The 27,191-nt window shown below is 44.0% G+C and overlaps 1 protein-coding gene across 4 annotated transcripts; it reads right to left on the bottom strand.

Annotated features, from left to right (window-relative positions):
• Positions 1-117: 117 nt before the first annotated feature.
• Positions 118-27,114, bottom strand: abhd12 (abhydrolase domain containing 12, lysophospholipase). 4 transcript variants are annotated; one of them, XM_088933813.1, is made up of 14 exons: positions 26,939-27,114; positions 26,185-26,332; positions 15,530-15,651; positions 10,856-10,961; positions 9,805-9,924; positions 9,286-9,316; positions 8,963-9,008; positions 8,672-8,801; positions 7,884-7,921; positions 6,146-6,225; positions 5,662-5,744; positions 4,107-4,185; positions 3,479-3,606; positions 118-3,016 (listed from the first exon to the last, which is right to left on the bottom strand). In XM_088933813.1, the coding sequence occupies exons 2-14, from the start codon at positions 26,328-26,330 to the stop codon at positions 2,983-2,985; spliced, it is 1,143 nt and encodes a 380-aa protein (XP_088789939.1). In that variant the 5' UTR covers positions 26,331-26,332; positions 26,939-27,114; the 3' UTR covers positions 118-2,982. The 4 variants fall into 4 exon arrangements, with proteins under 4 accessions (XP_088789939.1, XP_088789936.1, XP_088789935.1 ...); XM_088933810.1 differs by having other exon boundaries at positions 26,964-27,105; XM_088933809.1 differs by having other exon boundaries at positions 26,877-27,061.
• Positions 27,115-27,191: the final 77 nt, after the last annotated feature.

The raw sequence follows: 27,191 nt of genomic DNA, 5'->3' as shown, positions 1-27,191 counted from the left end.
GTGTCTTTGCACGTTAAATGAAATTCAGTTTCAGTGTTAATGTTCCACGCTTGTAATGTGGATGAAGATTTAATGGCTACTCAGAACATATAATTAAAAGACACTGGCCTGTTATAAATATATTCATGAAAGGTTTTCATTATGTTTCTGAACAATGATAAATTATAGCTGACATCAGGCAATACAGCAGTAATACAGTATCAGTAAAGAAACATCAGAGTCATTGTATTTAATGATCTGTTGTTAGTTACAGTACATCTTCCAGTAAATGCCCATTAGTGGGTCTTTAGAGTAAGATATTGGAGTACATGAATGAAAGACCCTGTGAGTCTCTAAAAGAACCAAGTGAGACAGGAAAACAAACACAAACCCTAGAGTTTTAAAACATCATCTGTGGTTCATCCAAGGCTGCCAGCTGTCCAGGACCATCCTGCAATTTCAAGTTTTTATTTCCTGTTTCTCTGCCCAGGTGGTTTGGTACGTACAAAGCAGGATCTGTGGCATTTCCTTTTTTTTTTCCACCAACTCGTTTAAAAAATAAAATGTGTCCAGAGCCACCGAGGACAAATACAAGTCGTGTGCATGTCAGCTGTTTCTTTTTTCTACTTGCAAAGGAGTTCTGCAATGAAGCTTGATAGACTGAATCCTCCAGGTAAGCAAACCACTACAGCTGGCACTCCACTCACTGCATACTGCCTCTCTGCATGCCTGTCTCTCTTAGACTACAAAGAAGTGCTCACTTGTCAACTCCTTAAACTGGAAAAAGAGATTTGCTTTAATGTATAAGAGGTTAATAAATTAAACAAGACTTACCAGTGGAAATCTGAAGCATGAAGGATATTATACAGTAGGAAGCTGTACAGAAGCTACAGCCAATGGAGAAAAGCTGTAGTTGTTCAGAAGCAATTTCATGCTGTCTGCCACTTTTTCATGACAGCAGGTGAAGTGCAGGGTTAACAGAAGCCGTGGCTTTTCTGCAGAAGAATCTGCACTGTCACAAGGAAAAGGAGCATTTACATGATCTATCGCTCAGCTGCTGTTTGCTTGGCAGGACCTGCACACGAGAGAGATCTTAACCACAGGGGTGAGGAGCCTCACCGTGCCTCTCTCACACCCAAACACACAAGGCTGTTCCAGCACTGTGTAGAACTCCTTCATGTTTCAAATCACTTACTGGTACATTTCCCCCTATGCCATAAAAAGTAACGAGATTTAAGCAAGTAAAATAAAAAAAATCAAATTAAAAAACACCCTTTCCTTCTAAACTACACATTAAACCCAGATCTGACCTTATTTTCATCTCCTGTAGATTTTCAATACTAAGCTAATTTTGTGAGAATGTGACACCTGTCTGAAAAGTACAGGTGACTATTGCACAACAGAACCTGGAGAATTCCTACTGAGAAGCACTCAGCATGTGTAGTGCAAATTAAATTGTTCAATTCCAACGAAGCAAGATGGGTTTTGCTCTCCATTAGTACCTCACCTGCAGATTATTACTTTAAGGCTATACAAATTCAGAAGAGTTGTACTAGGAAAACAGGGAAAGGCTGAAAGGCAGCAGCTCAGAAACTCAATCTCCTGCCAGGTGTTCCTGTGTGTTCGAAGAGCTCTAGTTATTACGAGAAGTTATTGTGGTGCTTGATGCAGTTGTGTGACCTTGTTTGTTACACAGGTGCCTTTGCAACACTTAATTCTTGAATGAAATCTAAACTACTGCCCTTCTATAACTGAGGGGGTAGTTTATGACAGGTCAGTATCGCAAAAAGCATAAATAACAGTCTCGCACATATGTACGGTTTGAAAAACACAGTAGGGAAAATTAATGCCCACTTAGAATACAAGACAATTTATACATTTTAGATAGGTCTACTTTGCTGCACTTATCATTTCAACTACAAAGTTCTATGGATTTTCAATTATATTTCCCAGGGCATCTAAACTTTCCAGCACTACTGCTGTTATTTGTCAAGCTTTGAAAGTCTATTCTAATTTGAGTCACTTCTCTGGCATGGACAGGGGATTTTATCCAATTAAAGTATTTGCACACAAACAGATTATAAGAGTGACAGTCTGACACTCAGAAATTACAATTTGTAACTTCCAGAACACTTTGTTTAATTTGGGAACTCTTCTTAAAAGAGGTCTGGTCCACTTAACAGGGATTCTGTTGGTATCCCTGGCAACAAGGGGTAAGATCCTATGGAAAATGAGCTAAGGATTGGACAACATACAGTACGCCTGAACCTTTGCCAGATCATTCCCTTGTCATGCAAGGGAATAAGTTAAGGATTAGACTCAGACACAGCCGTTTGTAATGGCCTCTAAACAGACCAAGAGAACATTACCGATAAAATCCATATATTCAGAAATATATAACAAAATGACATTTTTATAGTGGGTACCGTTGACATATCCTGCTGAATTCTAACATGCTCTTGCCTGGATCTCTGCGCCTGCCAAATTCTGTCGGAACCGGAACCAGGTCCGCCAGCCGACGACAAAGGCTCAAGAGTAAAAATCCAATCCAGCCAAGTCTAGTCCAGTTTCCGGGCTTTCGCATCTGCTTGACCGGTTGTGAAACCTTCCTGTTCAACAAGCAGGCGAACTGGTTTCTCATGTCTAGATGTAACACGTTGAGATTTTTAAGAAAAGAAAACTTCCTCCCCGTTGTTGCGGAGCAGCTAAAATTCCCGGGCGCCCTCAGATCCTTTGTCCCTTTCAGACTTGAGGTCCAGTGCCAAGGCGCTTGATAGTGCAGGTCATCGTCTTTGTGCTTGAGCTGTTTCTCACTGTTGCATCCATACAGACCCAAACGCGGTTTCTGTCGTGTTGGCTCCCATGTCCGGCTCTGAAGGATGACAGAGATGAGCAGAGCGGCTCGACCTGCATGCGTGGATCACTGTGTGTGTCGGGGGCCGGGGGGCTGGCGCAGGAAGAGGTGTGGGGTGAGGAGGAACAGTCAGGCGCCATGGTGGCAAACTATACTTGCGAATGGGAGGTGCCTAGGAAATCACTGGACAAACAAAACACAAGAATCAAATTAAAAATGAGGTCTATTTCAATAATAAGATCTAGAACATTTCCTTTTTCACAGAAGTATATACCTTGACAGATCCCTAAAATCAATCCACAAAAACAAGGGCTTGTAAAGATAATCTTGTAATCTGATCTGTTGTAAAACGTAACTGCTTCATGACCCAGGCAAGCTGCAAGAGTTAATTGATTCCTTGTTCACCGGTTTCATGATGAGGCTTAAACTAATGTGGTGAACAGCAGCAGTGGATCATTCTGAAACAATATCAGTGTCGCTTATTTTATGACCAAAATCATCTAAAACACACTTCAGCTTGTTTTAATACTGCATAATCACATAACAGTGGACATTTCTCAAATACGCAGCTACAAAGTATATTCCCCTCTGACTATCGCTGCCACTCAGTCGGTCCATGGTCAGCTCCAGGAGAGAGAAGGGTACCTCAGTATATGTGGCAGCTCTGGGCTCCTGTAGATGAATTTGTGCTTGTAGCCCAGGGCCTTGGGGAATGGAATGAACTGAACTTTGTGTCCACTCAGGCCTTTGGACTGTGTCGCGATGTTATAAAGCTGTGGGAAGACATGAAGAAACAGCTGAAGAACAGCAGCAGCCGTGTCAGGCTCAGAGCAGCAGCCTGTGTGCACAGGAGTGACCAATCGGTGCTCATGTGGTGTGCCTCGTATCATCCCACATGTGTGTGACAAAATACCATTTTAAATAGCTTGAATGTGTCATGTAAATTCTACTTTAAAATACCCCTGCTGCCGCTTACAGAAGAGCTATAACACTTGTGCTCCTGGGTTTCCTGCAGTGCTGATGATGATGGTCTCTTTTGACCCCAGATGTTTTTGTAAATACATTTTTTTTTCTATTTAAGCATTTCTGGAGCAAATCTTTAAGCACACTGGACAATACTATTTCTCTTTTTTCCTCTGACTTTTAAATTAGTTTTAGAAACTCACGTGCTGCAAGTGAAACATGTCCCACAAGCCTCTGATATCATATAGTTAGAGCTGCTGTGACTAGGAAAACACAAACACCTCCATGATCCATGGGAAGAGAAACACACCTTTTTTCCTAGGTGAAATGGCACAACAGTGTCATCTTCTGCATGGAGAATCAGCACCGGACATGAGATGTGGTTCATACTGGGGAAACAAGAGGGAGCTGACTGGGGTACTGCTGTGTTTTTAAGTGCCGAGTACAGAAACAGCGATTATCTAAACTGGAATGAGTGCAAAAGTCATAGGGAAGAAATCTTAAGAGCCATGGCTTGAGCCGTGACAACAAAGACAGTTCAAAGGTCTTCAAAATCCATATTTCACACACATCATCCACCCCAAACATATGCCCACGCAAAAACATTAAAGGCAGGTCTAAAATACGACTGAAGCCACATATAGGTAATCCCCAGTTAAAACACTGATATTGCGTCTACCAATTCAAATAATAAAATCTGAGCCCGAAACCGCAATCAGTTCCAATACCGATCTGAATAAGAAAACTATAAGGCTGTGAGTAAAACTAATATTCCAGTTGTATTACACAAGTTTAAACTGAGTGGGTATGATGAAGTTTGATATGGACCTATTGTTAGGCCTAAAAAGAGTATGATGCGTTTACTTACTTCACAGTACAGGACACAATAGTAACTTGCTTACTGAGGGTTAATTTCTGAGAAGAATGTGTGGTCTTGATGGGGTAAAATGTAAAGCAGAGGGATTTTTTGTTCCCTATACATCAACAGAAATGAATACGTAGGAGCCTCTGAGATTCTGGACAACAACTGTCCTTTTTGTACAACAAGCAGGTGCTTTGTGAGTTTGAAACACCTTCAGTTTTGTTGCTTCAATGCAGGACATGTCTCAGCAGCTGAAGACAACTGGTCAGTTTACCTCAGCCTTAATCCTCCAAGAGCCACACTTATTCTTACAATTATGCGATTATGTGACATTGTATGCAAAAAAGAAGCATAACAGAAGGTAAATGGTGTGAAATGTTATAAAAGCTTGTGTTTTCATTAGAGCTGGTACAAAGGTGCTTATTAGGTGCGCAAGATAATGACAGACCTGCACGCTTGTGTACTGGTCTCCATGACTGCGTGCACAACGCCATTGCATGCAGTGCCACTGCCGACTACAAGGGCGTCGGCTGAGAAGAGTGGATGTCTTTGTTTTAATCATCACTCTCAGTGACTTGGAATCATCCCAGACCTTCGAAATTCCACACAATTCCTACTCTACACTATTGCTTAAATTGCTGCCCTTGGGGATGAAAGAAGTATTCAGAATTGAATTGAACTGAACTTCAAACCAGACTTCTAAGCCCAATTTAACAAAATATTTTAGCGCCCTACCATCTAAGACAGAAAGCTGTGCCATTAATCAGTACCTGACATGGTTTAGGTACCTGGAACTGCTGAGCTAACATTTTAAAGAGTCATTAGTCATCACTTGGCATGTCTGAAAAGTTATTTAATGATGATTTTGTGACTTACAGGGAAAAGCTAGCTTTTGTTTCAGGCTCAGCAAAAATTCGGTAGCTTCTTGTCTAAAACCAGCAGGAGGTTTGCCAGAACCTGATCTCACACGACCTTCAGTTGAACGAGAGAAGCTTCTACCTACTTTTCATCGCTTGCAAACCGAATGTCATTGGCGGTTATAGCGTCCAGGAAGAACCAGTCAAATCCCGGCAAATTTCTGTAAATCTGAAAAGGAAAAAAATAAAATAAATGGAGCAGGTGAAAATGGTAACACCTCGTGAAAAGATTTCTAGTCCGCACCTGCACAGATCCTAAGTAACATAAGAATTTAACAGAGGTGACATTGATCTAGTGATCTCACTCAGATGTTAATATTTTATGTTCTTAGGGAGCATTTGAAAAGCACAAAGTAAAGTTCCTTTGTACGGAAAACAGAAGCACACAGAGTGATTGAAAGAACAAATCAACTCCTATCATAGCATTTCCCAGCAGAGTGGCAAGCTATATAACATATAACATATAACAGTTCAGGTCGAGCCTATTGTGACTAGACGACAGCACCCAGTCACAGTCTGTCAAACAGGACGCGAGGAGGGAGAAAGACGAGATGGGGGATATGGACTTGCCATAGAGAAGGGGTGGCTTTTTGCTTCTTCTCTTATGTTGGTGAAGGGAGACTCTAAGATCAAGGCATCAGGAGGGCTCCCTATGACAAAGACACATCGCAGTTATCAGTCCATGGAACAATTTCAGGATACGCAACATTCAGATTCATAGATCTACAATGGTAATTATCAGTGAAAAACCAGATCTGGCTTATTTAAGGCTCGTCATGTAGGGAGGATTATGTGACACTTAACACATCACTTATAAAACAGTGCAGTAATTAGAGACGCCTGTAACAAAAGGCATGAATTTTTAATCTCTAATTATTTAACAGCTGTCCTCGCTAAGGTCCCGTCAGCAACATTAACAAGTTGGGAGTGTGGATCACTGTCTTGGTGCCTGTGCAGAGAAAAACTTTCTTTTGGTACTGCTGGTTCCACATAGTGTTGCTAGAAAATTTCACAGCTCTGTTTCTCCGTATTTTCGTCTTTGGTAAACTGTTCCCGTTTCTATTTTGATTTACAATGCCAGTTAGGCTCGTTCTGGGTGTTACAGTCAATGACTGAGCTGATCGAGGACATGAGCTCAGATCTACAGTACAAGGCACTGGACAGAAAACGCAAGAAGACACAAGAGCAGCTGGGTATGAGTTTCCATTACCAGACAGACACGTGAGCCTGCGTACAGTGTCCATTTACCCTCATTCTCTTTAATTCCAAGGTTTTGTCTAACCTTCAGCACGGTGCAAAGGTTTGAGTTATTTGATTAAAAGCCATGATGTTCTTTGTGCTTGCTTTAGATAGATAAGTCTTTATTGATCCTGAAGGGAAATTGATCATTTATATTGCTAATACTGTCTGTACAGCTTTCACTTGTCTGAAGGACAGAGTGAGAGATTCCCTGCTCAGACACTTGATGACCGTCACACACAGACCACTCTAACAAAGGACAAGGTCTCTCAGCAATGGCCCTCCCTACACACAGTTACACCGGTGTGCTAACCAACTGCTGCCTCTACTTACAGTGCCCTGTGGACAGATACAATTATACAGCTAATAACCCAAAGTCTCTCCTGGATGAGGAGACCTTTTGTCACTACAGCCCCTCATTCTGGATCCACAGGATGATGCACCATAACTTCCCACAGTTCAAAGATATACTGACAAGTTAATTCTGGGAAAACTGGCCCTGGTGTGAGTGTGTGTGTGTGTCTGTGTCAGTGTCTGGTGATGGACTAGAGTGCTGTCCAGGGTGTACCCTGCCTTATGCCCGTTGCTTGCTGGGATAGGCGGTTGGAAAATGAACGGATGGATGAAAATCCTGTGAAATGTTCCATAAAGCTGCCAGCTTCTACAGACTTCATACATATCGCCACATCTACTTTGCTTTCCCAAATGTACCTCAAACTGCTGTCCCGGAAGTAAGTAAATCTCTATAAATTAAAAATAATTCAAACATTTACGAGGTACTGTATAATCTGTGACATACTCCTATAGCGGAGCCTCACAGGTTTTTTCCCGAAAACTAGAACAAAAAGAAATTTGTCAGATAAGAATCCCAGATGAAGCAAAATGCCCTCTGTGCAATAGAGTGTGACAGAACATTCACTCTTCATTTTCATGCTTCACATTAATTCTGTCTAAAGAGCACTGGGGATCTAGCAAGCCTGCGATGACAGACCTGTTCCTTCAGCCAGATTAGATTTGGGGTATATTTAGCTTTGCACAATGGGTCTTAACATAATGAGTGCATGCTTACCTGTGTCACACAGATATCTTACTAGGTTTGTTGCCACACTGGAAAAGACAACAGGATAAATCTCATTAGTGATGAAGAGTTTTCCTTAGAGCCAAAACAAAAGTAATATCCACCCTGCAGAGACATCAGTGGACCAGTAAAGAAAACACACATCGTCTGTTCTGAATCAGTGAGGTGAAGCTCCATGCCTTAGAATCAGGCTCGAACCCCATCCAATGCCTGTAACACAGGGGGGGATTAGTCAGTCTTTTCTAAATCCAAGTATTATCTGTTATTTGTGGATTAAACAAAATTCAGAATTTTGTCAAATTCAGCTGAAAAACAGCCTTTGCAAGTCAGCACTGTGCCGTCATGCTGCTGCAATCATGCCTCCCCATTAATTTAACAGCAAAGCAAAAATGTCATTCTCTTTATCCTGGAATTTTAAACAGAACTGAGCCCCCTAGCCAGGATATAATGGCTTTTCTCTAAACTGTCCCATGTTCGGTAATGGCAGGAAGACACCCAGGGCGTTTCTCAAAACGAGTAGGGGTGTTACCCCAGTGTGCTGGCCAAATTTCCCATTGGCCCTTACCCATCGTGGCCTCCTAATAACCCCCATCTATGAACTGGCTTCATCACTGTTCTCCCCACTGAGAGCTGGTGTGTGGGGAGCGTTCTGGTGTATCATCCATGTGGGGCTGCACACTGGTGGTGGTGCAGGGGAGACCCCATTACCTGTAAAGCGCTTTGAGTGGAGTGTCCAGAAAATCTCAGTGTAAGTCAAAAGGAATATGATTAAGACTCACCCTGTCCCTAAGGAATGGCCCCAGATGTATAAAGGACTGTTCCCGATCCTCTGTTTCACCCAGTTGTAGAGCACGATGGCGTCGGCCGTCATGGCTCTCTCAGAGGGGCTGCCCTCAGAGTCTCCCCAGCCTGAAAGAAGCAGTCACACCTCTGACACCCCACTGCCCTCGTGCTCCTGCCACCAGCCGCTCCAACACACTCGCAGAGCCACTGACAGGAAACACAGGCAACGGCCTCATTTCAGAGCTTCACGCTACTAGAAGACAAATGGGCATGTCATTGCTACTTACCTCTGTAATCAAATGTGACTACATGGTAGCCCAAGGAGCTGAGAACCTTTGAAGAAAAAGAAAACCACTTCACAAAACGGTATTTTAAACCAGACAGAAAGCTGCCTGATTCCGAAACACTAATTAAAATAATTCACATCAGCAATTTACAAGTATCTTTCAGACACAAGAATTTCCCCAAAACTGTTTTTAAAAACTTGAAACATAGGTTTCTGTAAATGTGTTACTCACTATGATTATTGAGACCAAACGGAGATCAGAGCTGGTTTTCTAATTCTAGATGACACGGTCAGAATTGTAAGCAGCGGGCCTACAGGTCTTACCTTATACAGCTGTACTCTGTGGTCTCCTCCCCTGCAGGAAGACAGTGACATTGTGACATTACAGTTCATTACATTGTGACATTACAGACTGTACAACTCTCCTCACAGCTCCACCGTTTCACACAACGGATTGAGGGAGTACGGATCAAGATGCCCAGCCCTGTTGTCGAAGCCGATACTCTGGCTCCTTCTCAAGACACAAATGGACGAGAACCTCCAGTCAGGACAGGAGGCACTACTGTACACAAAGAGTGGAGGGAGCGTGGAACAAGCTGACTAGTCATGTTGTTGAAGACAATGCTCTGGCTCCTTTCAAAAATCACCTAGATCATGAGATCATGTGATGAAATAACTGAATAGCCTCCTCTCATTTATAACCTTTCTAATTTTGCACTTGCGCCTTATTTTGATTTTGATGTGATTTATGTTTCTTTGTAAGTCCTGTAAGTCTCTGTATATGAGGGTGTCTGCTAAGCAAGGGAATCAAATTAAGAGCAGGTCAGTGCAGTGAGGCCATACCTGGTCCCTGCGTTGCCGTGCAAGTACAGCATGGCAGGATGGGAGGACTCTAGAGTGCTTTCGTACCAGGCCTGGTCCTTCCCTTGGGCATCTTTCCACAGCACGGCAGGGACTGTGTGCCTGAGGACAGGAGAAGGACACCCACAGGTTACCAGACCTCAGTGCAAATCCAACCTTCGAAACACTCCAGCAGCCATAAGTTGTTATGTGACAGATAAGAAGATGTGGAGCTACCCAGGCCTCTCTGTGCTGGGGCCCTGGGTTCAATTCCAGACCTGGAGTGGGTGCTGTCTGTGTGGAGTTTATATGTTATCCTTGTGTTTTCTCCGGGGGCTCCAGTTTCTTCCCATAATCCAAAGACATACTGGACTTGTGGGAAAAAGTGGTCCGGGTGTGCCTGTGTGTGTGTGCCTGATGATGGATCCTGTTTCTGGCCAGGATTGTCTCCAGCTGCCCCGCAGTCCTGATGCGGAAGACGTGGTTAGAAAATGGATGGATAAGAACACGTTGGAAAATGTTTGGCCACCTGAGTCTCCCAGGCAGAGTGTCCTCCAGACCTGAGTGCAGGTGAAGGCCTTGACCACAGCTGGCCAGAGCCTGGCAGCAGTGAGAGAGGAAGAGCTGCCAGAGGAATCCTCGCTTCCTCGCTTTGCCACTCTGTTCACATCTCTGCGTTTCTCTACCAGCCTCTGCACTGAATGTTTCTCGTTGTGTTTCCAGCTCAAAGCTGGCTTGGTAATTCTGCCTAGGAGGAAGACTGTGCTTGTCATCAGCATAGAATTGTGGCTGTCGCGTTGAATTTGCTTGATTTAATGGGATGAAGCTTGGTACCTCCTGGGAGTGACTGCCCTTCCCGCTGTCAGGGAGGAGAAACTAGCGAGCAGTCCAGGCGAGACCCGGAAGGGCCCCGTGCTGCTGGCACACAGCCCCCTGCGAGCGTGCTCGCACTCTTGGACACAGTCAGCGGTCTGGAGCACTCCCACGCTCTTGCAACAGGAGGCTTAGGCAATGATCACAAAATGTCCCAGAGCCCCCCCAGCGTTTCTCTTACCAGACCCCGACGTTGACCCCGTCCTCGGGCTGGAAGTAAAAGTTAAAGGTGTGGTTTAGACCCTGGTCCTGAGGCTTCTTCAAGTCAATGAAATATGGCACCCGCACTGGAAAAGACAGGGCACAGCAAAGTCATACACAAGAGCCTGTGCTCACAACACTTTTAATTTTGTTCCATACTAACCATGCCATCTACAGCAACTCAAAAGTTAGCCACCCCACTATTCTCAGAACTGTTTTTATTCTGTTCTCAGAACAGCTGTTATCCTGAGCTGTAGAATGAAGTGCTCTGCAAAGAATGGTATAATATATGAAAAGAGAACTGCAGATTTACTTGGGAGAAAGACAGGACAGTACCAGATGTCCCAGAGGACTTTAAAGGTGCTCGTCCGAGTGCAGTCTGAGCAATTTGATCAGGAGTTCGAGCCTGAGTCATGTTACTAGCTGGTTGGAATTCTTCAAGTGGATCCACCAGGACGTACACCTGCCTGAATACAGGTTGAACTCTGTGAATTGTAGGTATGTGTCATGTCACTAGCTGACTGTGACTGGGATTCCTCAAGTGGATCCACCAGAACGTACACCTGCCTGAGTACAGGTTGAACTCTATAAATTGAGGGTATGCGTCATGTCACTAGGTGACTGTGACTGGGATTCCTCAAGTGGATCCACCAGACCGTACACCTGCCTGAGTACAGGCTGAACTCTGTGAATTGTAGGTATGTGTCATGTCACTAGCTGACTGTGACTGGGATTCCTCAAGTGGATCCACCAGAACGTACACCTGCCTGAGTACAGGTTGAACTCTGTGAATTGTAGGTATGTATCATGTCACTAGCTGATTGTGACTGGGATTCCTCACATGCCCGCTCGCTGTTGGCTGAACGCTGCTGAGGGGATGAGTTGGCCCGGACTTTGTCGGCTCTCAGTGTCAGAGCGCCAACCGCAGCCTCCCTCAGGCTTGCAGGCATGCTGTGCTATAGGGGAGGAGTGCGCCTCCCTTCCAGTCAGTAGTCTGTGTCGTTAAAAGACAGCTGGCTTGAAGGTGGGTGGGTCAGAGGCGTCTGCCAACCCTTCCTCCTTCTCTCCTGTGTGCAGTCGCAGTGATTGCCGCCAAGATCCGAGTCGTGAAAACACACACGACCGGTGATCCCAAATCAGGTGGGAATAACATGAAAACATAATTTTCCCAACAGATTCAAGATACCCTCAGAACAAAATGGAAATAATTGCAAAAAAGCTCTCAAACCCCCAATGTTATAAACAGCACTCTCTAAAAGATTAAACACCTAAGGAAATAAACTGTTTTTTTTATTGAGGAAATTCTTTCTTTCCCAGTCTTCCTGTCGGTTAGCTATACAGTGATGTGAAAAAGAAAGTACACCCTCTTAAGATTCTATTGTTTTACATATTAAGACATCATCTCATATCAAGGCTACTGAATGCTGACTTTTTTTCTTTAATAAACAATGACAAAGTAAAATTTGTGTGTGTTATCTGTCACATAAGGTTAGATTTCTCTACTGTTTGGACCTGGTGAGGACTACTGTAGGTGAAGGTCAGATATGTCTTAATATGTAAAAACATAGAACTGTAAAGGGGTGTACTTTCGTCCTCACATCGCTGTATATGTTCCATGACTCAAACAATCTGAATGAGAAACAGCCTCTCCTTTGGCTGGAGTATTAATGCGACACAGAGCTCACAGTTTCCCCTCATTTCTCATCATGATGCTGTGCAAGCAAACCATAAAATACTTCCTATACGCTTCCTAAACCTCTCTGTAATCGACCACGCTTCACAGCACACTCATGCCAATTCAGCAGCCCTTCCATCTGTAACAAACAGATCAAATAAAAAAAATACACTAAAACATAAGAAAACAATGTAAAGCACTGTGTAATGATTAAATCGACAGTTTTCAATTTTGGAACAAGTAACAGGTCAGGGAAAGGGACAGCCTTCGTTTACTTCGTTTAAAGCCCTGCGCATACAGAACCTAAAGTTAGCGCTGAAGTAACAGTAGCCATAACTACTTCATTGAGACCATGGCTCTTCAGAGACAGTGGAAATCTGTGGCTGCCTACGTCTCTGAGGGGAACACAAGATACACCCGCTGAAACGTCATCAGTGCTGCAGTGGCTGTAGTGTGCATGTGTAATGTAACCAGCTCAAGGGACACAGTAGGTTTCAGAGCTAGATAATTAAACTCTCAGGCATTCAAAAAAATATTGTCCTAATAAAAATTAAAAATAAAAGGCATATCATCCATTTAATTATAGCTGCTACTCTACTTGTGGCAATACCAATGAAAGCCTTTTCAGAATTTTGTTAGAACCAACACCTTAATGGTTATATTGTTCATGTTGATGACCAATTAAAACAGTAATTACTGAGCTGCCTGGGGTAACATTATACAGTGGGCTATACTTTACTTTTATGCACTTTTACTATCCGGTTACCATAATGTGGTAAAAAACCTACAGGGATCAAAAGGTTTACAGTTAGGGAGAAAAGCATGACACAGAGCTCCACATTGTGTTATATTTCTTCTGCCTTACAGCTGGTGACCTGCACACTCTTCACTGACTGCACTGCCCTGCCCGCATCATCCCCTCGAAGATCCTTGTCCTCTAGACCCTCCTTCCATCTCTCTCTCACCTCATACCCCCTCTCATCTTCTCCTGGGGCTGCACACCTTGAAACCATGAAGCAGGGCTGCCCCATCTCCAACCCCCTGTACAGGCTGCACCTCTTTCACTTGCTGTATTAGTTGGATTGCAAACCTGCGCACCACTGTGTACTAGTCAGCTGGTGCTCTGTGTAACTGTTTCTGTTCAGTGATTGCTTTGGACTTAAGTCATCTTGAATAAAGGTGTCTGCAAACTTAATTATTTATTGTAGCCAATCTACAACTTCAGTGCTACAGTATATCTCATTAACTTGCTGCTGTGTTGAAGCAACATGTCTGACAGTGCAGGGGTATTACTGGAGCTGATATGTCTTTTATATGTGCCCTGCATTCAAGACTTTCTCTGGGGACACACTTCCCATTCATTGATCTCTGCTAGAGTTACAAGGTTACTTAAAGCGCACACACGGGCAAAATCATTCCCAACAGCCGTTTCACTGTTACCACACCACATACAGCTCTGCCCTTGCAATTCTGCTCCCTGTACATGGTCTGCTAGCAAATACCAGGGTTCAAAAAAGAAGGCACAGGAAAACGATATAAAGAATGATCTTAGCACAGCCGGCTACTTTCACAACAGTAAAATAACTGTCTATTCAGGAATTTGTTTTACATTTTTGTTCCTTTTTTTTCGGGTGTTTCTGATTTATTGCTGGGGCATCCTTCAGCACTCAAAACTCAAGAAAGAGAACTGAGACAAAAGACATTCTGCTGGTTCAGCATTTCCTGATTCTACTTGCTGATTAGATCAACGTGCAGGTTTATCACGTAAGGAAAACTAACACATATCACTAACTGAATATGATTCTGTATGGTCCTATTTCCTGCTGGCTTTTGTGACCTACTTTGGGATTTCAAATTTTTGCACGAAACAGAATCAAGGTGACACACCTCCTTGTTTTAAAAACATGAAGATTTTTTAAAACATGAGCAGACACTCCAGCACCTGATTATGCAGTTTAAAACCATAACCCTTTTAAATTGAAATACATTTGTGAACACAAGTATTTAATGGTATCTAATGGACACTCTGTATTCAGTACAAAACTAATTTGAAAAATGCAACTAAAATTATGTGAAATAATTTGAATCCTGCTACAATGTTTCCTACCTTTCCTGCTAAACTGGTCTTCTCATTTGTTGCCATTTCCTGACAAATTAGATACTTTCCCTCTCAGAAACATTCCTGGTGCTGACCACTGTGCTAAGAAGAGGGAATTCATAATTATTAGTCATTTATCTGTCTGACTCTATTATGCAAATCAAACTACATTTGAGTTACTTATCTTACTGGAGTGGGTGGCACAGTGGTGCAGCGGTGAGCAGTGCTGGGGCCCAAAGTTCAATTCCCGTCCTGTTCCTGTGCTATATGTATGGAGTTTGCATGTTCCCCCTAATTTGTGTGGGTTCCCTCCCACAGTCCAAAGAAATGCGGGTGGGTTAACTGGCTTCTGGGAAAATGGCCCCGGTGTGAGTGGGTGCCTGTCTGTGTCTATCTGTGCCCTGCGATAGACTGGCGTCCTGTCCAGGGTGTATCCTGCCTTTTGCCTGTTGCTTGCTGGGATAGGCTCTGGCCCCCTGTGAGCCTCGTACTGGTTAGATTAAGTGGTTAGAAAGTATATGGATGGATCTTACTGCAGCAATCTGTGTGAAGTACTTTGCTCTACTTCATTAACAGCATCTCAGCTGGGAATTGAACGCACAACCTACAGGTAAAATCAGAATCCTCACATACATTACTTTTATGTAAAGGGACGTGTAAGAGCCTTTGAATGGTGACACGAGAAATGAGGGCTGTTGGTACACTGTGGTTCGAACGAGCCCTGTGCAACACATTTGAAAGGAGTGACTCATGGAAGTATAAACAATGAGCTTGCAGTTTCTAACACCAGCAAAGCAACCCGCCACCCTCACAATGCACTGAGCTATTGACACACAGAAATCATAAAACCAATAAAACAGGAGGCATGGCCACTGACTCACCAAAGTTTAAAAAGACCAACTTGGCCTGAATTGATGGGCACAGTTTAATGATGAATGGAATGGCTATGTAGACTCCCAGCATCCACAAGAAAAGCCTCTTCACTTTGTACATTAGTCCATTTCTGAAACAGGAGAAAAGAACTACTTACATCAAAACAGAAACAAACATTGTGTTCAAACTCTTTTCCCCCCCCACATGGTTGCGTTGACTTTATCTTACCAATATCCTGGAATAAATATGATTTTATCCACCAATAGGGACCACTCTAAAGAAGCACTTGAACTGCAAGAGTTCAAGAGATGTGACTGCAAGATGCACCTGTGCAAAGTGCTTACGGAAACTGGCAAGAGAGACAATTAATCCTTCAAGGGCTGCTGACCGACTGACCGACCGGCTCCTTATCCCAGGAGACACCAAGTCGTCCATTTGTATACACGATGGCCTAATTTGCCATATGTTTTTTTTTCCCCCGATTCCTGACGAGAAATTAATAAATAAAACTTGCGCACGCACACACGCTCCCTGTCTATCACAGTGTGACGGCACTGACCGCGCTCTCATGTTTTGTCCAGCCACGTGATAGACACCCTCACAAAGCCCTCTTCAGTCCAGACTGGCAGAACGGCCACAATCCGATTCATCCAATTAGCAGGAAGTCGCACAGGCTGATTAAAATACATGACAATACTTGCCTCAACCGCAGCCTGAGCACAAGGCTGGAGTTACTGGGAAGAATCGCTCTGTAAGAAACAGACTGCGGCCCTAATTTAGGCTTTCCTGAGATTAAAAACTCTTTTCATGACGATAAAATGTGCTGAAGGAGTAACAAACCAATGTTGCACAACATGCTGAGGTGTGCAGCTTTTCTAGGCTTGTGAACCTCATGTGAGCACCAAATGGGAAACAAAATGTTGAAATGGAAGTCTGAAATTAAAAACGCATGACAGAATGGTGAAACTGTCCTACCTAAAGCAGGCTGCCTTGGGGTGAGAACATTCTGATAAGTTCTCAAATTCACTGAGTTTTTTATTAGTACTGACGCAAAGTAAACCAGTATAGTATCATAACTAGAGCGAGGCAGAAAAACGAAGCAAAGCTGAGCTCCTCTGGTCTGGGATTGCACGCCTCTGCATTCCCCTTTCGATAGCTGACACACCGCGTGTTGCTGCGCAGGAAAACGCTTGAGGAATCATTCTGCCAAAGAAGTTTCTTCCCCCTCACGAATAATGCATCTCTCCTGAAAGAAACAGCAAGCTGCCTTGAGACGCCCCTGAGAAGTCCTGACAGGACAGGACAAGGGCATCTCGAAGAACCACAGGACTGCCGGTGCGCCGATTCGGAGACACTGCAGGGCCAGGCGAGCTCCACGCCAAGCACCTCCACTCTCTCATTTACTTCAGCCTGGTGGATAGGAAAACGAATTCTACAAATACAAAGCAACAGGCTCTTGCTTAAAACCTACAGTTCTCTCTTTTTAGTGCTCAAATACATGGAATTTCTTTATACAGTACCTAGTCTAAAAAGGAGGAAATTCTCTCGCAGTGTTAATTCCTTCTGTTTCTGTTTCTGAATGCTCATTATCCCTGGTTTGCTTCCCCCTGGAAGTGGACAATGATTTAACTACAATTATTTTAATCCTAGTTAAAAAATCATACAACTGTTTGGTCATTGTGACTGCCTCGAGTGACAAAATAAGATATAGGGATAATTTGCGCAAATAGTCCAGAGACTGCACATTGCTGTGTCTTACAGAACAGAGTAATTATGGCAGGAAATGTACACAATTGGATACATCTGATGCATAATAAAAACTTGCATTAAACTGCAGTTTCTAAGTGCAACATCTTTATCAGTGGAGATCTTTGGTGACTGTCACTGTAGGGCATTTCAACAGGTTGACCATCAGACTGATTCAAATAATAGGCCTACGTTAACTGAGGTTCAGTTAACAGATAAATCTTGCTGCAGTACACACTATCGAGATTGCTTTATTGCAAACCAAGGATATTTATACTATAGGATATTTGGACTTGCCCTTTATAATTGCTATACACCCCTGATATGGAATAGCCAATTGTGTGTTTTTCAAGAACAGAATATTTTTGTCAGCTCTTCCAGAAATAATTCTGTAGCAGTCCATACAAACATAAGAAAAGCAGACCAGATGGCAGTCTAGTTTTAAAAGCAGAGTGACACTCTTTGTTGAAGAAGTAAATTAAGATTATAGTAATCACTTCTTTCAACAGGGTTTGGATTCCTAGCATGCCACGCTGCATTCTTCTAGAAGATGACTTACCCTTAGCAACTGCAACCATGCTAACCAACCGTGAAAACCTCCTACCTAATTTCCATTCAACATCCTTCAAAATTGTGCCAGGCTCTCCAGTTGTTGTGAATTTTGTCCATTCATTCTGTAATTCTAGTCTCATTATGCTTTATTTAATGAAAAGAAAACCTGCATAGAAGATCAAGCATTAAACTATACGGACTCATCAAACCCATTGGTCGATTCCCATGTAATTCCCATATTTTAACACCTGAGACAAACTAAGCTACTTACAGGAGCTACTGTGAGCAACACTTTTGAAACTGCTGGGCGGCTGGCATACTGTATGTTAATGTGGCCCAGGAATGAGAGAGTGTGAAGCAATGGGGTTGCTCTGTTTCCAGATGGCAGGCGATGCTCTGCAGTTTGGCTGCTCCGGAGCGTCTAGTCTGAGCCAGAGAAAAGAGGTTGCAGGTTCAGGGCATAGTCAGGCTTCTGTGTGGCTGGATCATAACCAAAGCCGCAAATTCAGGCAGTGTGCCCGGCCCGCAGCCGGAGTGATAGCCCAGGGCAACGTGCTTCACCCCACGAGCTGTCCCCGATTTAAGGAGAGGCTTGGATGCCAAGTCCTAGTGATGCCCAAGACTGGCAAGGATGAGCTCAATGAGAGGGAAGAGAGGTCAGATGAGGCTGCGGGCAAGAGCACAGCGACTTACAGACTGATTTACCACAGCAGCTTCACTGTTTCAGAAAGTGTACTGAGCCCCAGTGAGAAATGGCACATTTGAACAAAGTAAGGATCTCAGAAGAAGACCGTCCTGCAAAGGACAGAGGACAGGACGCTTCAACAGCCTAATGATTTTCCCTTCCTCCTCACTGGGTACGACACTGAGATCTTTTTGTCGCCATGCTTCTACATCCAAGGTATGAGCCACTGCTGAGTTTTAGTGATTGACGGGGAGCTGCAGGAATGGATGTGGTAAAAGGCAAATTTGATGCAGTAAATTCTAAAACAATGATACAGTAGCAAGGCTAACTGCGGCCTCATAGTTCCAGGGTCCTGGGTTCAATCCTGGTCTTTGGCACCTATGCGTGTGGGGTTTGCATGTCCTTTCCAGGCTCATGTGGGTACTCCTCAGTTTCATCCCACCCCGTAAAGACACACACGCCAGCTTTAAACAGCCTCTCCAAGGCGGCCCTGATCATTACTCCACCGTGAGCAGAAAGACTCTGCGACACATCCGGCTCACATGGCAGTTCTCAACAGCAAGATCAGAAAATAAAGGCTTTAGGATGATGCATCAAGCTTTCACTAAAGAAACTGGCAGATTGATATGTGCTTTAAACAAAGTTAGCCCATGCACATCAGCTGATATAAACCTCCTCGGCTGTAACCCATCATTTGACTAGCAAATTCCACTGCTGATCTACCTCCCACTCCCACAGGCAGCGATTCTTCATGTTCCAGCATTACTTGCCAATGCTGCTTGGTAGCATTAATCAGCTCAAAGTGCCAGCAGAACACCCACTCTGTCGCCACACAGAGGAGAGCCGAGCAGATCTGCAGGAGGCCGATCAACCAGCAGACAGACTGATAAAATCACAGAAAGCACCCAAGTTATGCGCTCCATTATTAGGCATGAGCGGGTTTCATTGTTAAAGACCAGAAAAACAGCAATCTGTAACAGAGGAACACTCACCAGTGCAAAAACAACTCCCTGAAATACTCGATTGAGTTACCTTATACAACTTGCACTGCTCTGACCAGTGGAGTCTCGAAGCAAGATTGGGACATCTAGCTTGGTCGGACACAAAGGGATTTGATGAGGTCATCGAGCTCTGCAGGGCTGGGGAAGAGACGCTCCTAGCAGCGATTCTCACTGGGCCTGGAACGCAGCCCAGTGGGTCTTGCAGAGCTCTGTCTGAGCCTGTGTGTACCGCACAGTTCAGTAGCTCACATTGTTTCAGCTGGCAAGGCCCCACCAACACCCAGCAAGAGTGTTGTCTGCGAGCACCTCTAATAATCCGAAATGAGTGAAGCAGACTTGGTACAAGAACTGCTTTTTTTCCCTGATAATACAATACAATGCGGGACAGCACGCCGATTTTCTCACTGCTTCATCCAGTTCAGGGCCGCCAGGGAGTGGGAGCCTAGCTATGCACGACCGAGCACGCCCTGCACAGGGCACACATAGACGCAGACACCCACATTAGCTCTGCAAAGCAAGATAAGAAAACATCATGCTTTCACTAAAAAAAATAAAAGATTGTTAAGCGCTTTTAACAACGATTTTTAAGTGCTTTGTCAAGTGCTTTTAGCAAAGTTGTGCTCAGAGCCAAAGTATAATCTTTGGACCGAGAGAGGAAACCAGAGCACCAGGTGGAAACCCACACGAAACAGACAACACACCAGGAATTGAACCCGAGATTCCAGCACGGTGAGGCAGCAATGTTAACCACTGCACCGCCCGGACAATGCATAACAGTTTCGATTTCAGGGAAAGAAAAAAGAACGGGAGAGACACGTCACCCTACTGCAAAAATTCACTTACTTACATCCATCTGCAGCAGGAGTTACAAACATCATTTGCTGTATACGAAATTACTGTATATTTAGAATTACACCTTTATCTTCTTGCAGAATGGAACGCAACAGGATTTGCTACAATTAAGGGGAATAAGAAATAAGTATCCATTGCTTGGAAAAGAGGAATGCGGCATACTGAAAACACATAGATAGGCTGAGCAGGGACACAAAACAAGAAGCCCAGTTTCTGTCCTTTGTTTTAATTTGACAGGCAGGCGACTACATGCGACACTATGTATCTTCCTTGAGAGGTCAGAGACAGAGAGATCTCAGTAATCAGCCTGCGGGGAGAGGGACTGCAGGAAAGCCAGAGAAGGAGATAATTTCCCAGTGGGCTGTCACTGCCAACAATCCCAAGGGGAACAGGAAGTCTACCGAAACCCCTCACTAATGAGCATCGTGAATCTTCAGCCCATGGACTGGAAAAGGCCCAGGCAAAGATGCCAAGGTGTGTCAATTGATTTCCATTGCTGCTGCTGCTGCTGCTGCTGCTCTGTGAGACCACTTTTTAAAATTCTCCAATTAAGACAAACAGAATCCAGGTTAGGACAGCAGCCCCAGGAATAAGTACCAGTTTCAGGAAGAACATTCTTATTTCGCCACATCACACGAAAGAGAAATGTGTGTGTACATATATAAAATGATCTTTTTCAACTAATGGGATTCGCACGAGGAAGAGATTTTGGTTAAATCAGTCTACTGGCTGCTAAACCACATGTGATCATTATCCACATTGAATGACAAATGAGAAAATCTTTTGGAGAGCCTCCTAAAAGTTGTTTTTTTTCCCCCCAAGAATGTACAACCTAGGGATACTCTCTAGGAAGAATAATTCCAAAGTCTTTACACAGTCAACTGAGGTAGTTATAGGCAGGTTAATGAAACAAGAGCTGCATCTTGTCTGAACTACATTCCCCAGCAAGCTCTGGGGAACAGCCTGCTGGCCGTAGTCACCTAACCAGCTGGGGTGCAGGCCATTCCTTGCAGCTTTCTGGGGAATGGTGATTAGATAAGAAGGCAGCTCTTGTCTGAACCTACCCTCCTCTCACAAGATACAGCCCTGTCAAGAGCTTTGGACTTTGCCCTTAGTGTTGAATAACGTGCCTCTGCATCCTGTCTAAGCAGTGTTTCAGGTCTTGATCATGCTCAAGAAATCCGACTGCTGTCAAACATCAAAAGCCACAAGTCCAAACAATAAATGTGTCGATTGCTCAAGTCAGAGAGCTATGGGCAATCAGGTGTTCTTGAACAGTAGAGGCTGTTTGCACAGTGGATAGGATCACACATGCAAAGGACAGCCTCACTAGGCAAACGATACTTCATCGACTCTTACTGCAGATGGTAATCAAGTCACCATTGATGTCTCAAATTTCAGAACACACTCCAACCTCTTCTCTAGCGTCCAAGTCTTTGACTCTAGCAGCAGACACCAGACCCCCCCGATCCCCCACAGGCCTCATAATGACATTAAAATGTCTCAGAAAGACATGGCCTTTCACAAACTGTCCTGACCTCAGGGTTCTCAGTTCCTTCCTTCATCACTATTAGAGTTCCTACACTTTGTAATCTGCCTGTCGTGCATTCACCTACTGTACTGTATGCCTACACAGCACAGGCCTTTCGTCTCCTCCACCGCCTTGATGATTCAGAGCTCCCCGTTAGTCCCCCGTGCCTCCCGTTATCCCACCTTTCCAACGAATAAATTAACATTCCCATATCATCACTCTCTTCATTAAAATGAAAATCCGGCTGAACCAGCTCTTCCTGCCATGCTGTAGTATTTACCATGACATTTCCTACTTTACAGTTTGCCAATGGCAATATTTTTCTTTCTGGAAGCGAGACCGGGTAGAGGTAGGTGACATGTCCCTGTGCATCATGTTTCTCCAAGTCACCAGCCTGTCTTAACCTTCACACAGTCTTGACATTTCGCAGTACAACTGTCCAAATAGTGACAAGAACGCCACTTCCTTCCTGTTGTTTCTGCCTGACTGGTGCTGCACGTGACAGGAGGACCCGCTCCTGAACACACCTGAAGCCAGGTTACAGCTCAGTGCTCCTGGCGGACAGCAAGGTGAAACGAGGGCTTTCGAGTCACATTTCACTTAATTCTGTGAGCTGTTGCTTCATTTCCAAATTCCAACAGACGGGGGTGGGGGGGAGGTCACGTGTCTGTGAGCTTGTACCAGCACTCCCACAGCACGAAAATCAGAATTCCCTCAGCAGTTTCAGTTCTTAGAAATTGGAGAGGACAACTGCAGTGCTTTCTTTACAATCTGGCATGATTCTGGTTTTAAATAGTGTAGCTTGAGCACACACCATACTGATGATCATCAGTTCCTGTCTTAAACATAAAAAAAATCAAGACACTTAATGTTAATTGTATTTGGTTTACTGAATCTTGTAAGAAATACAGTAGTCCTCTTTCACACTCACTATAAAAAACATATTAGAGGTGGTTATGTGTTGAAACGTACAGTCTCATACAGTTTAAAATGCATTTTTGAAAGAATTCAGTGGGGTAAGCCAGTCTCATTCCCCATGTGCAGGCCGTCTATCTGAACGTGACCTCCTGACACTTCTGACAACTCTGCGCAACCAACGACATGCAACAGCTCAGACACTAATGGATGCCACCTTTTCTTGTTTTGTCACATTTTGAAAACGTTCAAACCTCCCTTGTGCTATTTCCCCATTTCAGAGGTGAACTGGTGTTGTTATTATTAAGCAAGGGCAGCACCGTGGCGCAGTGGCTGGCACTGCAGAGCTGGGCCCTGGGCTCAGTTCCAGACCTGCGGTGTTATCTGTGTGGAGTTTGTATGTTCTCTCCATGTTTGCAGTTCACTCTTAGTGCTCTGGTTTCCTCCTAGAGTGCACACTGGCAATACATCCTGGTGTGCGCGTCTGTGTGTCTGCCCTGGGATGGACGGGCATCATGTCCAGGGTGTACCCAGCCTAGCGCCTGTTGTTTGCTGGGATTGCTCTCAAGCGACCTTGAATTGGAAGCAGCAGTTAGAAAACGGATGGACAGGCGGATTATTACGAATTAGGCAATGTGTGACTGTGGAGCTGGCTAATGGGGACTAAGGAGCAAAACCAATTATCAAACCATATGAGCACAGGAAGAAGGGAAAACATGCAATGCCCCACATACAGCAGCCTCAAGGGGCAGGGCGCTGATGCGAGGCAGCAGCACTGACCACCTCACTGCCACGGCTCCCCCTCAGGCGAATAAACATATAAGGTGCCAAAACATCAGTGGATGACATCAGCACGCAGTGCATCAAAGCCCCATATTATACTGCACCCTAGACTTTTATTTTGAGCTCTGGCACAAACTTTGCTAAATTTAATTTATATTTAATTTATTTTCTGAAGATTGCTCACACTACTTTTATGGATGCTCAGACCTTTCCAGCATAAATTAGGATTTTAGCCATATACAATTAAAGAAGACAAAACAGTATTTTATTCGCTCCTCGGTGAAGCAAGTTGTATGATAATCAGCACGTTAGCTTATCACATCCACATTTCTGCATGTTAAACACTAAAATTTCCATGAAATTTTATTTGGATAGATTTCAATCTAGGAAAATTACAAGCATTCGATTTCTGCTCAAATATTTCAAGTTAGATGTTAACCTTGAAAAATGTTGAAAACCAGTGCTTTTTGCAGATAAAACACAACATACAACACCTGACAAGCAAAGACACCATCCAAAGTTCTTTGAACTGTCTGGCTACAGGATGACCTCTGATGTCATCCGTAAAAGCAACATCTTGTGTCCATCATCCTTTTAAACACCTGAGATAACAGCCATACGTGTGGTAAGGAGATCTTGCTCAGGAGCTAAAGTGCTACTATAGAGAAACGAGACAGACAACAGCCCTGAGGGACATTTACAAGAGGGGAGAAAAAGGACTGAAAACTATAAAACATCCTCAATGTCAGGTTTTCTGCTCTTCCAAAACCCATCTGTGATTTCTAGTTATTTTACTGTAAAACACATCTGTCTTTACTGAATTTGCATCCATCTCTTAACCATTAAACAAAATATGTTCTAAATAACGGCTAACTTTGTACATCCCCCCCCATTTTCTTGCAAAATACCTTGATACACAGGTATTGCCAAGGCAATGATGATGTGATATGAGTATTTTCATGCAATAGTCAACATGCTTTTGCCTCTTATTCCAGAGAAAAACTTGTAACCATTTACACAATTTAACATATACTGTAAAACATATACTGTTGTGTCCTCATTTTGTTCTGTTTTGGAAACCTTGAAGTTCAATAAAAATTGGTTAGCATAAAGATATTTTACATGTCAGTACCAGCAGGACAAGTATGACCTTGGTGTAGTTTTTAAAGGGTGTTCACATTTTTTGACTGCAATTTGGGCCAAATGCTTTCAGATTTTTCCTTTGAAGGTGAGAACATAAATGTTCATCACATCTCCAACAGAACGTTTTCCTTACATGCCCAGGATTCACACTAGAGACCGAAGGAGCATTTCTCCACCTGGTGTTATAAATAGGTTGGTTCCGTTTGCTATTCCTGCTTTGCTGGTTTTTCCAAATACAGTAATTACAATGAATCTGCATTCAAATGACTTCACTCTGTGATTACTGCAAGCTTGGCTGACATGGTGCAAATCCAGCAAGTCCCTCACGAGATCCTGGTGTTTTCATCCACAACGTTGACTGTTTTTCAGTTATCTTCTAAGGTGCAGCAGAGCCATGAAGAATTCAGGTGCTCTGAGAATTTTGTCATGAATAACCTACGACAACATGTTTCTCTCCTGGAATGCAGCTCCAGCTCAGCAAATGAATATGAAATAATTTCTCTGTCCCCATTACATCCAAATAATGGAAGTCTCTTTTAAAGAGAAACGACAGACTTTGCAGAAAAGAGATGATGAGTCAGCAGAATATGGATGTATTTTATTGTAAGCTCAGAGCACAATGACCTTCCTCTGTGGTCTCCTTTAGACTAGGTAACACATCAAGCAAAGAAGCCTTTGCTTTTTCCAGCCTGTTATTTAACCAGTGTTAGATTAAACACAGTTACAAAAAACGCAGGGTGATACACATGCCCTCGGCTGATATCTTGTATCACAGCTGTATTGATGGTCAGGTGTGTTATTTTTTCTAAGACTTAATACTACCACTACTAATAATTATAAGTTTAAAATGTAGAATAAAGAGCTCTCCGCTTAACAACGGTACTCAAAAAGACATAAACCTCTGTATTTACATAATATCATACAGATGATCTGATGCTCTTTCGCTGAACCGAGATGCAAAACGTTTGTCACCTGGTCCTAGGGGATTCTAAATGTACTGAGAACCGCTGTATCCGGAAAAAGACTATCACAGATATAAACAGCAGTGTTACTGCTGTTAACTATAATATAATACACAGACGTTTCAGTGGACACTTTTTTTTTAAAATACTGCTGCAGTATAACAGTAAAAGGCTTCGCGGCGATGCGCCTCATTTGGTTGTAGGCAAAATTTCACACTTCCACGATTGCGGTGCCTGGTTGGAAAGGGACTTCTGAGTGACAGCCCCCGCTTGTCGCGCTTTTCATATTGGGACAACGTACTCCTGAATGGCAGTACGTGTTACCCCTATTCCGAAACGTGTTTTACACCCCAAGAGGGGACGACTGCATTGCGCTGTTCATTCGTTATTTAGAGCACTGACAATTTTACCGGTATGTTTGGTTTAAAAACAAACAAACAAACTCCTGGGCTCAGCTAACCCCTCAAACAGTCCCGAGTCCGGACCGCCTCACCTCAGTTTCCGCAGCATTGCTTTGTCTGGGTCGGGCTCCGCCGGTCTCCGGCAGCACCTCAGATGCGCGCCGCTGTCCAGCACCGTGCTGGTGGTGGTGACAGAGCTGTCATGATCCACGGCGGGCGAGTTGTTCCTCTTTCGCATCCCTGAAATTCGCAGGACCAGATTAATCTACACTGTTGTGCCGTAAAAAAAAAAAAAAGAAGAAGAAAAGGCAGTTCTTCACGGCGCGGAATTGCTCGGGATCTCTGGAGGAAGGAAAACGAGTTGAATTTGCTGCGACGTCAAAGCCCTGGTCCCGGGTCCTACAGAGGTCAACCCCGAGGCTGGAAGAGAAGCCGGACACGACGCTGCTGCTGCCTTCTCCCCCCCACCAGCCCAGCTGATGTTTTAGCAGTTTGTCGGACTGTACTGTCAGCAGCCGAGCAGGAGGACCGCAGCGACCAGCTGATCTGCACAGCCAATCGGCGCAGCCCCGTCCGCCATCTTTGTGCGGGGCAAAACAAACCTGCCTGACAGCCGAGCCGAGCCACAGCCCCGCCGACAACATCGCGGAAAGCAGCGCTAAACACGGTGCACATGACTTATCTTGGGGCTGTTTCCACGGATTACATCTCAGGCGCAATTGAACCGCTGGTGTGAGGAAACGCAACGGAACAAGTCTTTATTTAAAACCTACCCGCCGCTCACCTACATAGTCGTTTGAAGGAACCTCGTAAAATACCGTTTAACTGTTTCGACTTCGTTATTACATTGTGGAAATTCAGCTTTCTTTACGTTTGAAAGTCCGCTCCTGGCTGGTCGAGCTCCCCTCCCGTGTCTCCAGGTTGTTGTTTTTTTGGTGTCTTCAGGGGAAGCGGTCAGTTCACCCAGCAGTGATGGCGACTGTGATTTGGGTCGGCAGGAGATGTGATGACGGGTAAACCAGATACACTAGTTCTGCAGGTCCCTGCGACACCCTGGTCGACTCAATCCTTTATTTCCACCAACACAAAAGACACACAC

The sequence above is a fragment of the Atractosteus spatula genome, chromosome 15, assembly GCF_055471065.1.
Source record: "Atractosteus spatula isolate fAtrSpa1 chromosome 15, fAtrSpa1.hap1, whole genome shotgun sequence".
Lineage (NCBI taxonomy): Eukaryota > Metazoa > Chordata > Actinopteri > Semionotiformes > Lepisosteidae > Atractosteus > Atractosteus spatula.
This window is presented reverse-complemented; position numbering and strand designations above follow the sequence as displayed.

Coding starts and splice junctions, on each gene's coding strand:
- abhd12 (XM_088933813.1), bottom strand. CDS start 26,330: ATGCGAAAGAGGAACAACTCGCCCGCCGTGGATCATGACAGCTCTGTC. Junction 9,009..9,285: donor ACAGAGTACAGCTGTATAAG/GTAAGACCTGTA, acceptor TTTTCTTCAAAG/GTTCTCAGCTCCTTGGGCTA. Junction 6,226..7,883: donor AAGATATCTGTGTGACACAG/GTAAGCATGCAC, acceptor TCTTTGTCATAG/GGAGCCCTCCTGATGCCTTG.